Source organism: Dendrobates tinctorius, unplaced genomic scaffold (genome assembly GCF_039654945.1).
Source record: "Dendrobates tinctorius isolate UK_male_01 unplaced genomic scaffold, ASM3965494v1 ptg000032l, whole genome shotgun sequence".
NCBI classification, from domain to species: Eukaryota; Metazoa; Chordata; class Amphibia; order Anura; family Dendrobatidae; genus Dendrobates; species Dendrobates tinctorius.
Genome location: NW_027361700.1, coordinates 20860955 through 20873951, shown reverse-complemented (window position 1 = coordinate 20873951; position 12997 = coordinate 20860955). Strand labels below are relative to the sequence as shown.

The 12997-nt window shown below is 46.3% G+C and overlaps 1 protein-coding gene across 3 annotated transcripts in view; it reads right to left on the bottom strand.

Annotated features, from left to right (window-relative positions):
* The window catches only part of ERBB2 (erb-b2 receptor tyrosine kinase 2), a 127038-nt gene that overhangs the window by 40209 nt on the left and 73832 nt on the right, over positions 1 to 12997 (bottom strand). For all 3 annotated transcript variants that reach the window (XM_073572572.1, XM_073572575.1, XM_073572574.1), the window contains exon 2: positions 4159 to 4310. In XM_073572572.1, coding sequence (XP_073428673.1) covers positions 4159 to 4310 — 152 coding nt within the window. The remainder of the gene's footprint in view (positions 1 to 4158; positions 4311 to 12997) is intronic.

Sequence of the window (12997 nt, the reverse complement as noted above, 5' to 3'; positions counted from 1 at the left end):
CAGTAAAAAACCAAAGTAAATGTCAGTTCAAATCTTACCAGAGGGTGCAGGAGGAGGAGGGGGGGCGCCTGGAAGTGATCCCCGATGAGCGTTTCCCGGCGCAAAAGGGCCGCTTTATCAAGTAATCAAGTAAAAGTGAGAGGCGAGCCGCAGCTCTCACCTCCTCTTGATTACGTCTACGTGCAAAGGAGGAGACAGTGATGCCAACGCTGAATGGGCACTGAGCTCATGTGTCATAGAAACAACGTGAGCCCTCGGAACGCGAATGCCGACATCACTGGATCAACACCGGCACAGGAGGTGAGAAAAAGATTTTTTATTTTATCGTTACCAAACATGGGGAATCAGAAGGGATTGTCCTAGCCCCTTTGAATTAATACATTGTTGAAGCATCCTTTAAGGTTGAGCATATTTATGCTACCACATTATTTTAGTTCTCAATTTTTCTTTTTTCACGCGAAAAGATTTGAGTGTTTTTCAATTAAATTGTACAGATTATGGGAGATATTAACCTCTTTCACCACTCTTCCTTGCAGCAGTGTTCCAAATCTGTCAAATTGCAAGCGAATACTGTACAGTGGCCTCTTCATGTGAACTCACAGATTCAATTGAATGCAGATCTGGGCTCTGGATGAGCCACTCCAAAACTTTGATCTTCTTGCAATGCCATTCTTTCATTGATTTGGAGGTATGCTTAGCGTTGTTGTGCTGAAAGGTGAAATTCCTCTTCTTCTTCAGCTTTTTAGCAAAGAACTGAAAGTTTGTTGCAAAATTGATATTTAGAGCTGTTAATAATTCCCTCCATCTTGACTAAAGTCCCAGTTCCACTGGCCAAAAACCATCCCTAAAGCATTTTGCTGTCTCCACCATGCTTCACTTATTGGATTGTGACAGATTTTGCACAAATAACCTTTTTTTTCCTTTAAGCTGTTGGCTTAAAGATAGTTTTGCCCCCGATGGCCGTTAGGGTCATTACACGCAGGTGATTAACCTGGCTCCTACCTATAAAGGAGTGCCAGGTGGTCTGATTCACTGTTGGTGATATTGGTCATTTCCAACCAAGTTTGGTGAAGGAAGGAGGTATACAGTCATGGCCAAAAGTTTTGAGAATGACACAAATATTATATTTTCACATGATCTGCTGCCCTCTGGTTTTTATGTGTGTTTGTCAGATGTTTTTATCACATACAGAAATATAATTGCAATCATATTATGAGTAGCAAAAGGTTATATTGGCAGTTAGAATGAGTTAATGCAGCAAGTCAATATTTGCAGTGTTGACCCTTCTTCTTCAGGACCTCTGCAATTCTCCCTGGCATTCTCTCAATCAACTTCAGGATCAAATCCTGACTGATAGCAGTCCATTCTTGCAAAATCAATGCTTTTATTTTGTCTGAATTTGAAGGTTTTTGTTTGTCCACCCGTCTCTTGATGATTGACCACAAGTTCTCAATGGGATTAAGATCTGGGGAGTTTCCAGGCCATGGTCCCAAAATCTCTATGTTTTGTTCCCTGAGCCATTTAGTTATCACCTTTGCTTTATGGCAAGGTGCTCCATCATGTTGAAAAAGGCATTGTTGGTCGCCAAACTGCTCTTGGACGGTTGGGAGAAGTTGCTCTCGGAGGACATTCTGGTACCATTCTTTATTCATGGCTGTGTTTTTAGGCAAGACTGAGAGAGAGCCCATTCCCTTGGCTGAGAAGCAACCCCACACATGAATGGTTTCAGGATGCTTGACAGTTGGCATGAGACAAGACTGGTGGTAGCGCTCACCTGATCTTCTCCGAATAAGCCGTTTTCCAGATGTCCCAAACAATCGAAAAGGGGATTCATCAGAGAAAATGACTTTACCCCAGTCCTCAGCAGTCCACTCCCTGTACCTCTTGCAGAATATCAGTCTGTCCATGATGCTTTTTCTGGAGAGAAGTGGCTTCTTTGCTGCCCTCCTTGAGACCAGGCCTTGCTCCAAGAGTCTCCGCCTCACAGTGCCTGCAGATGCACTCACACCTGCCTGCTGCCATTCCTGAGCAAGCTCTGCACTGCTGGTAGCCCGATCCCGCAGCTGAAACACTTTTAAGAGATGTCCTGGCGCTTGCTGGTCTTTCTTGGGCGCCCTGGAGCCTTTTTGGCAACAAGGGAACCTCTCTCCTTGAAGTTCTTGATGATGCGATAGATTGTTGACTGAGGTGCAATCTTTCTAGCTGCGATACTCTTCCCTGTTAGGCCATTTTTGTGCAGTGCAATGATGACTGCACGTGTTTCTTTAGAGATAACCATGGTTAACAGAAGAGAAACAATGATGCCAAGCACCAGCCTCCTTTTAAAGTGTCCAGTGGTGTGATTCTTACTTAATCATGACAGACTGATCTCCAGCCCTGTCCTCATCAACACCCACACCTGTGTTAATGGAGCAATCACTGAAACGATGTTAGCTGGTCCTTTTAAGGCAGGGCTGCAATGATGTTAAAATGTGTTTTGGGGGATAAAGTTCATTTTGTAGGCAAATATTGACTTTGCAAGTAATTGCTGTTAAGCTGATCACTCTTTATAACATTCTGGAGTATATGCAAATTGCCATTAGAAAAAATGAAGCAGTAGACTTTGTAAAAATTAATATTTGTGTCATTCTCAAAACTTTTGGCCTTGACTGTAGAGAGGAGTTCCTTGCAACTCAGTCAGAGCTCTGGTGTAGCAGCTTCAGGTGGAAGCTGAATTCGGGTGTCATGCTCTGTTGCTGGGAGCAATAGCAACAGAGCAAAGCTAAGTGGTGTTTTCCCTGTTTGTTATATTTTTCCTTGTGTGTGTATTAGTGCAGTGGTGGGATTAGTTTCTGCACCGTCCAATGCAATAGTAAGGGATATGTGCAGGGCGAGCTAGGGATTGAGGTATCCAGCTCGGCGACAGGTGAGGAACCTGTATAGGGATCGGTTCGGTAGGAGTTTAGGGACACTGCCTCAGGGGAGTGCAGGAGGTCTCCACATCCCCGTTCCCTTTTGCAGGGCCCACCACTGTAACGGTGTTCCCCTTTACTCTGTAAATTCGCCCTGCTGAAGTAGTTGTATCCAGGTACACGTGTAATTATCAAAATTCGCCCTGCTGGAGGCGGTGTATCCAGCTACACGTGACATTACCTTTTTGGTATGATTTTTGTACATGAGAAAAACCTGGTATTTTAACAGTAGGGTGTAAAATTTTTATATCCACTGTATAGCAGCCTATAAACATGACCCTTATTTATATATTTGGAAGTTTATGACCTGTACATACCATAAATCCTCAACATATGTACAATGTTTGCACCAGCCTGTAAATATGACACTAACATATGAGGCATGTACCAATCTGTAGACCTGATCACAACATAGATTATGTAAAAAGTAGCAGCTTGCCAATATGACATTAACTGTGTACACTTGTAGTGGCACTTCTTCAACATATTACATGAAACAGGCCCTCCACAATAAAGGAAGGGAAAGGAATGTGTATGATAATCATTACTTTTATTTATACTTCTATATTCATACAACAATTCAACAACAGTAAAAAAGATACCTCATGTCAGAGAACAGGCCAACCATTCTTAGTTAATTGTAAAATTGCCCAAATCTAAATGGTTCCATGATTTGCTGGTTTTGCTGAATAGTAGCAGCTACTTAATTATGTATTTACAAAACCACATAAATATACCTTTTATCAGTAAATAGACATATAAATAATTAATAATTCACACAAATAAAGTGCCCTAGTGCAATGAACAGGTATATATCAGGTAGGTACTGAAATGGATGTAAACAATAATCGCTAATAAATAATCCTAGAAAGTGCCTAAGTGCATGTAAACTAAATTGCAACCCAGGTTAGCAGCATGAGGAAACCAGATGAAATAAAGGTGCAAATAAGTTTTTTTACCTTGGTAGAAAACCAAAATTGCCCTGTCTCCCACCCCAACACGCGTTTTGACGTTTCTTCTTCCAGAGGCGTGCACATATAGACATACAGCTCATTCGTATGTAACAGCCTATAACATGACCTTGATACATATCTGCATGTAAGAGTCTCTTAGCATGACCTAAGTTTGTTTCTCACTTCATAAATATAATAACCCAAGTGACTGCAATGAATATATGGTTGCACTATTGAGGCACAGTAAATCTCACCTTGAGAAAAGACACATCATCATTCTCGTTTAGGTAGGTGATCTCTAAATTGCCCTGGATAACCTGACAATCCTGGTAGAGAGTCCGCAATGTCTGGTAATGATTCTGATAGCTGTAAGGACGAAGCAGTTTCATGTCCGTTCCACTGCAGACTGTGAAATAAGATGCGAGATGGAATAATTAATATTGCTGCATTACCAATTAGGAAACTAATGTCATATTTCATATCTGAGCTCTACCTATTGTCAGTGAGAATTATGCAATTTTTCAAGCCATTTTATGTAAGAACCTTGATGCATTCTCGAGAAAGGTAACCACAGGTACAGCGCTCATTCTTAGTGCAGTTACTCTCCATTTATTTCAAAGAAGTGATGTGTTTACAGGCACGGGTACAGGCACCTTTCCATCTGCACAATTGTCATCAGTAAATAATTATGGACACCACCGCTAGGAACTAAAAAATGAATGAGAAACCAGGTTGTTTTATGTATGAGTACAGCAAATTATACTGGGATGTACCCCTAGAGAATGAATATGCAATAAGGCCTCACTTCGATATCCATGACTTTTCACAAACAATAATCAATGTTTTCCGTCCGCGCTTCATCAATGTTTGTGCATTACAACACGGTCTGCACACCAATGCCATCCATGTGCTCTATGCGATTTTCACAGACCCACAGACTTGTAGGGGTGATTTTAATGCACGATGCTGATAAAAGACTGACATGTCACCGTGATTTTTTTTGCTGACACACGGTCTGCAAAAAAAAAACACTGACATGTGAACTGCACAGACAAAAATGGGTACAAGTTTTATCTGTGGAAAATATAGACAGAACATATACAGTACGTGAAGAAATGATGTCTGAATGAGGTCTAAAGGAGTAGCGTTCACAGGACATGTATCAACACAGTGTGAAAACATAATAGTCAGAGCTTACACATCCCTTTCCCACCCCTACTGACTACAATGAAATCTGGCTGACAGCCAAGATGGCTGCAACTTTTTGTAAACTGCTCTTTCACTTGTGTGAATATATACATATATAGTGTGTGTGTGTGTGTGTATACACACAAATATATATTTATATATCTATTTGCGAGACATATATACATCTAAAACTGAAACACAACAAGCAACATTTGCCAATGACATAAGCTTTCGTTTAGCGCAGGACCATGCCACAGTCACATTGCTATAGACATCTACAGAAATTCCACACAACTCCAACCGATCAAGGGCATGATGCAAATGGAAAAATTAGCAATTTGGTGGAAAGTTCCATGACCTTCTTATGATAGCATGGTTGAAGTTGCCTCAAAAGCATTCCAAAGTCTTGAAGGCACATTCCAAATTTGGACTCTGTATAATATATTGCTGAGAGTACAGACTCTATGGACAGCACAGACGTCCAGAATCGGGAGTCAGGTTCCCCTTTAAGGAGGACCTGTTACTGCTCCAAACATCACTGTTTTATTAAATCCTTGTATTTTCCGTGAAATAACAACTCAGGAGTATCTTTTTTCATAACGCTGTGTTGTACCCTTCCCCTGTTATTTCTCCTATTAGCTTACAAATAATTTAACAACTGGGCTTTTCTTTTTCTATTGTGAAAAGGGCGTGTCTCTCCACAATCTGAAACGTGCAACACTGATTGGACAGTGTCAGGCTGTGAAATGACACACACCCTGCTAGTAACTCCCAGTTGTCAATTCCTCCATAAATTTCTAGTAGGGGTAACTCATCAGCAATGGACATACTGGTGCAACCACAGAGACCGCCCGAAAGGTAAAGTGTCCCCAAATCACCTCCAAATCAGTAAACAGCTTGTCACAGATGCATTATTGGACTGGAAAAGGCCCATATACTGTTTTTCCACAGGATGTCTATGTCCGCCTGTGCAAGAGCTACAGCACAATACAGAGATGCTCAAGGATTGTAATTTAATTAACAATGCAAGTATACACTAACACAGAGAAGAAAGGAGAGCTAATTATTATTGTTAATTTTTAGGGCTCTATTAATGTCATGGTGCTGTATAAGTGAAAAGGGGTTACATACAAAAGACAAATATAAATTACAATGAACAAATTAACAATGACAGACTGGTACAAAGGCGAGAGGACCCTGCTCTTGTAGAGAGGAGACAGTAGGTTGGGGGGTTGCAGAAGCTCCGATGGTAGTGAGGTGACAGCGGGGTCATTGCAGGCTGTAAGAGATCTTGAAGAGATGAGTTTTCAAGTTCGGTCTCAAGGTTGCGAATGTGGTGGATAATTGTTGACCCAAAAGTTTATAGCCATGTTTATATCTCATGACCTTACTTTATGAGTTAGCTCTTGCTCTGACACATCTGTAATTAAGCTGAGCTGTACATGCACATAATATGTTGGTTAGAGTCACTTTGTAAATACATTGCATGATTTTAGTACTGATCCTGAGTTACACCACATGTTAAAGTCCAACGCTGCATACACAATTATGTTAGATTGCTATTGGAAACAATAGAAGCTGCCCGATAAAACCCTAAAGGCCCCCATACCCATTATGAAAATGATCGCGTACCCACTGATTTCTGGGGTACAAGCCAATCCTCTATTGAGTATGGGTACCCCCAGAGTTTCCTACAATAGATGATTCCAGGAACAGATGGATGGGGCCGGCATGTGTGTTTACAGGCAAGTGGGGAACAGTAGCTTTCGGTTTATTGTGTGTTCATAAGACTGCTATTTAAGGTGTATATTGGAAACCTTAGCTAAACCCTAAAGTAAAGCAGAAAAGTTGTGTTTTTACTCCAGATTACTGTATGGTGTCTGTTGTAAAAAGTACATTTCCCAGAATGTAAATTACCAGAACATCTTCTGCAAAAAGCTTAAGATTGCGGGAAATACTCTGGAGTCTGCAGAATTGTGAATGCAGCTCTTAAAGCAAACCTGCAGGATTTTGCTAAGTAAACGACTGGCATTGTCAGGTTGGCGCTGTTACACTGATTAAAATGATACCTGGGGTGATGAAATCCGTCTTGTGGTTCTTGAGTAATCAGTGTTAGGAGTTTTCAGCTAGTGATATGCCTGTGCTCAGGGTTGGGACTGTAGGCAGAGTCTTAGCTTCCATTTCTAAGCCAGAGAAACCAAGGAGAGACCTGCCCACAGGCCGCCCCAGAGCACAAACAGGCTGTCTTTCTCAGTTTAACACTGCCAACCTGACAATGCCTGTAATTTACTTAGCAAAATCCTGCTGACAGGTTTGCCCTAACTATAATGAAGGATGTAAAACAAAATCAGTGTAAGTTGGATAATGCAATATATTTACAAAATTTTACAAAAATTTACAAATGGTTTTATGCCAACTGCTGCTTGGTACTAATGTGTGGCATAAGTTTCCATCTACCATATTTCACCAAAAATATCTACCCAGAAAATAAGCCATTGCATGAGTTTACAGGATCTTTAGAGTATGCCTGAAAAATAAACCCAACTTCAAAAAATAAGCACTAGGTACAGTCAGGGCCAGCGTTAGGGGAGATCAAACTGGGCAATTTCTTAGGGCCCCACTCTCTTAGGACCCCCCAGCATTTCTTTTACGAGATTAAGACTGCTTAAGGACCTTTGGTGACATCACGGTCATGTGACCATGATATCACCAAAGGGCTTTTAACTGGGGGAGTCTAGAGGAACCGGAGAGGAGACAGGCTGGTATGTGCTGTATGTGAAGTGTGTGTATATACATGTATGTGTATGTGCAGTGTGTTAGCGTGGCTGGTCTGGAGCCGGAATCTCCAGGAGTGGACCCTCTGGGCCATGGCACCGAGGGACCCCGGGTGAGCTGCCAGGTGGAACAGACCCCTATACAGGGACCGTTAGGAGCAGGCCCAGGGGTTCGAGTACCACGGTAGCTGGTACCGAGAGGGGCGGCTCAGGATGGACTGGAGTAGGACTGTGGGACTGAAGTGTAGATGACAGAACAGAGCTGGAACACAGGAGACAGGAGTGGAGTAAGACTGTAGACTGGAACGTGGAGGGACTGAAGTGTAGATGACAGGACAGAGCTGGAACACATGAGACAGGAATGGAGTAAGACAGCAGACTGGAACGTGGAGGGATGGCTGGAGCAGGAACACAGGAGACAGGATTAGAGGAGGGCGGAAGGACTGGAGCAGGATGGAACTGCAGCGTGGGAGCGATGGCCGGGTGAATATGCAGAGACGGAGTGACAGTACCCCCTCCCCTAAGCCGCCCTCCCCGGAGATTAGCAAGAAATCTCTTGAGGATACGAGGAGCACTGATATTCTCCCGTTGTTCCCAGGATCTCTCCTCAGGACCAAAGCCCTTCCAGTTACAAGAAAAAAATGTCCTACCTCTAACCTTCTTCATGGCGATAATGTAAGACATCATCGGCCCTCACCGGCTGAGTACTGGAATCAGGCAAGGAATGGAAGCGATTCAGCACCACAGGTTTCAGGAGAGAGACGTGGAAGGTGTTCGGGACCCGGAGCGAAGCAGGCAATCTCAATTTTTAGGCGACTTCATTGATACGTCCAAGAATTTCAAATGGACCGATGTAGCGTGGCCTCAACTTGTAGGAAGGCAGTTTCAACCGGATGAATTTGGACGAGAGCCAGACCTTGTCCCCGACACGATAGGGTGGAGGATCCAATCTCTTCTTGTCGGCATAATTCTTCATCCGATCAGCGGACTTCTTGAGAGACGTGTTGGTCTCGGCCCAAATCTTGGAAAATTCGGAGGACAAAGCGTTGGCCGCGGGTACCTCGGAGGCAAGGGTTATCGGAAGGGGAACATCAGGATGTCTGCCGAACACAATGAAAAATAGAGACTTGGTCGAGGACTCGCCAGCAAATGACGTAGGTACCCAGTCAACGTCTGGTTGGTACGCTCCACCTGCCCGTTGGACTGTGGATGGTAGGCCGAGGAGAAGTCAAGGGAAACGCTCATAAGCTTACAAAGTGATCGCCAGAACTTGGAGGTGAACTGAACCCCTCGGTCCGACACAATGCGTTGAGGTAGTCCATGGAGTCTGAAGATTTGGTGGATGAAGACTTAGGCCAGCTTCGGAGCCAAGGGGAGACCGGGCAGAAGGACGAAGTGGGCCATCTTGGAAAAATGATCCACCACCACCAAGATGACTGTGCAGCCAGAAGAACAGGGTAGGTCGGTGACGAAATCCATGGCGATGTTTTCCCATGGAACCGCAGGGACGGGCAACAGCAGCAACAAGCCGGACGGAGGTCTTCGTGGCACTTTGTTTTTTGTACAGGATGGACAAGAAGCCACAAAATCAATTACATCTTGGCGAAGCGTGGGCCACCAGTAGTGACGCGCGATAAGATCCAGGGTCTTCTTAGTCCCAGCATGGCCGGCCAGTTTGGAGGAGTGCCCCCATAGGAGGACTTTTCGCTTGAGGTTCTCAGGCACAAGCGTTTTGCCAGGAGGAGCAAGCCAGTTCACTGGAGCCACTGTGATGATCCTAGTGGGGTCAATGATATGCGAGGGTTCCTCCGTGGTTTTGTGTGGCTGGAAGACCCTGGACAGAGTGCTGGCTTTGGTATTTTTGTTGCCGGGACGGAAACGGAGCTCGAAGTCAAATCGGGCGAAAAACAAGGACCATCTGGCCTGACGAGGGTTGAGTCTCTGGGCAGGCTGGAGATAGGCCAGATTCTTGTGATCCGAGAAGATGACAAAGGGATGGACAGCTCCTTCCAGGAGGTGACGCCACTCCTCCAAGGCCAACTTGATGGCCAGAAGTTCCCGGTCGCCAATTGAGTAGTTACACTCGGATGGAGAAAAGGCCTTCGAGAAGAAGCCACAAGGGTGCAGACGACCGGAGGTGGATCTCTGGGACAATACTGCCCCGGGACCTGTCGAGGAAGCGTCCACATCGAGTACAAAAGGTCGGTTGCTCTCCGGGCGATGCAGGACCGGAGCCATGGAGAAAGCCCGTTTTAGGGTCAGAAAGGCCTCTTCAGCCTCCGGAGGCCAATCCTTGGGAGTAGTCCCTTTACGGGTGAGAGCAGAATTAGGTCTTGTGATTGCGGAAAAGTGAGAGATGAATTACCGGTAATAATTGGTGAATTCGAGAAATCGTTATATCGCCCTTACTCCGACGGGGCGAGGCCGTTTGAGAATGGCAGACAACTTCTCGGGGTCCATCCGCAGTCCAGCGTCGAAGATAATGTATCCCAGAAACGGCAGAGAGGTCTGTTCGAAGAGACATTTCTCTATCTTCGCATACAGGCGGTTCTCCCGAAGACGCTGTAACACCAAGCGGACACTCTTTCTATGGGACGAGAGATCCGGCGAGAAGACGAGGATGTCTACCAAGTACACGACCACACAGGAGTACAAGAGGTCCCGGAAGATCTCGTTGACAAACTCTTGAAACACCGCAGGAGCATTGCAGAGACCAAAGGGCATGACCAGGTACTCGTAATGGCCGTCTAGAGTGTTGAAAGCCGTCTTCCACTCGTCTCCAGCGCGGATACAGACCAGATTATAGGCTCCTCTGAGGTCCAGCTTAGAGAAGACCCAAGCCCCTCTGAGACGGTCAAACTGTCAGGATCCTGCCAGCGCCGGCGTGCAGCCTCCGCTGAGCAAGGACTCACCTGCACTGTAGGGGGGCCCGGGGTCAGGTACAGCCGGAAAGTACAGATACACAGGACCTGTGGACGCTGAAGTTTAGCAAGCAGTGAAGGACCTACGGTCATGTGACTGCGAGGGGGCGGGGCTTAGCATCCTGCTTTTAGAGATGGCAGGACACTATACAGAAATACTCAGAGTCAGGCAAAAAGGCGAACATACACAGAGATAGCAGTAAAGTACCAGGGATGAGACAGAACGGATAATCGGGGCCAAGCAGGGGTCAAAACCAAACAGACATAGAAGGTACCAAGCAGAATCCAACAAGCAGTATACAGAGAACAGACCGAGTCGTACACAGAGTATCAAGCAACCAGAACACAGCACAAACACACTCAGGGGTCACCACACAATGCCAAGGGTGAAAGTATAACTGACGGGGGATGGGAGCTTCCTGTGGCAATAAGAAGCTTTCCCAGAACCAATGAGAGGCCACCATAATAAGTCCCAGGTGTGCAGGTAAGAGTCTGCACTGAGATCAAACCATTAACCCCAGAAGTGCCGGTCCACCAGCACTGGTATCATGACACAAACAGCTCCGGAATGAGTGGAAGAGGGAACCTGTTCTTGATGGTAATCTCATTCAAGCCCCTATAGTCAATGCACAGCCGTAGAGTTCCGTCCTTCTTTTTGACGAAGAAAAACCCGGCTCCCGCGGGCGACGAGGATTTTCGTATAAAGCCTTTAGCGAGGTTCTCCCGGACGTACTCGGACATGGCTGTGGTCTCAGCAGGAGACAAGGGGTAGATTCTGTCCCTTGGGGGGTTGAACCGGCAACAAGTTCAATTGGGCAGTCAAAAGGCCGGTGTGGAGGAAGGACCTCCGCTTCCTTCTTATCAAAGACATTGGCGTAGGAACTGTAGGCTGGAGAGAGACCCGGAAGGTCTGGGTGTGGCCGAGGAGCGGCCACCAGACGGACAGGAGTCAGACAGCGAGCTTGGTACGGGTGCCCCCAGCGGAATATCTCCCCAGAAGACCAGTCGAGAACAGGCTGATGAGTCCTTAACCATGGGAGACCGAGTAGAATGGCGTGGGAGAGCTTAGGCAAAACGTAAAAGGCTATCTTCTCTCGATGTAAGGCACCGACTTGCAACTCCATCTCTTCAGTGACCAAGGTGACTGTCACCTGTAGCGGTGTACCCTCCACCGCGGCAATCTGGAGTGGGTTAGATAGAGCAACCACGGGAATTTGGTATTTATCCACTTCTTCAGGCTGAATGAAGTTGCCTGCCGAGCCCGAATCCACGTAGGCCACCTCGGACCCACGTCTCTCCCCTGAAAGCAGAACAGATATAGTAAGAGGTTGAGAGGGATCATCATCACCTAGGGAGGCCTCTCTTACCTGACCTAGGCGGAGGAGTTTCCCTGTCTCTTAGGAAAGGTGCGGATATAGTGTGATGAACCTCCGCAATAAAGGCACAGACCTTGTGCCCGCCTCTCTTGCTGACGCAACTCGGCCAACCTGAGGCGGTCTATCTGCATGGACTCGACCGAGGAGGAAGAAGGGGACCCGGCCGAACGAGGACTGGCAGAACGGGTGAGAAGGGGAGCTGGCCTGGTGGACCTCCTGTCTCTCGCTGACTCCCGAGCGTGCTCCTGGAAGCGTAGGTCAATGCGGGTAGTCAGCGAGATAAGGTCCTCTAAGGTGGGCGGGGTATCTCGACCTGCGAATTCATCTTTTATTCTGCCTGAAAGACCGCGCCAGAACGCCCCTACCAGAGCCGTGTTATTCCAGCCGAGCTCGGAGGAGATAGTGCTAAAGCGGATAGCATACTGTCCGACCGTGAGAGAACCCTGATGTAGGTTAAAGAGTGACTCGGTGAGAGCGGCTAACCAATCCGGCTCATCGAAGACCCTGTGAAATGTATCCAAGAAAACCGGAAGACTTGAGACAACGGGATCGTCACGTTCCCAGAGAGGATTCAACCAGGACAGGGTCTCTCCCTCCAGATAGGACATAATAAAGGCTACTTTGGCCCGGTCAGAGGGATATTGCTGCAGCAACCATTCAAAGTGGAGGCTACACTAATTGAAGAACCCCCAGCAGAGCTTGGGATCCCCAGTGAAGCGAGGCAGTTTGGCGAGGCGGGGCGTCGGGAGAGCTGTAGGAGCGGAGGGAGGAGTTGCGGCGGCAGACTGGAGGACCGACAAGCGGCTATCAAAGGAGGCCATGTAAGACAAAATA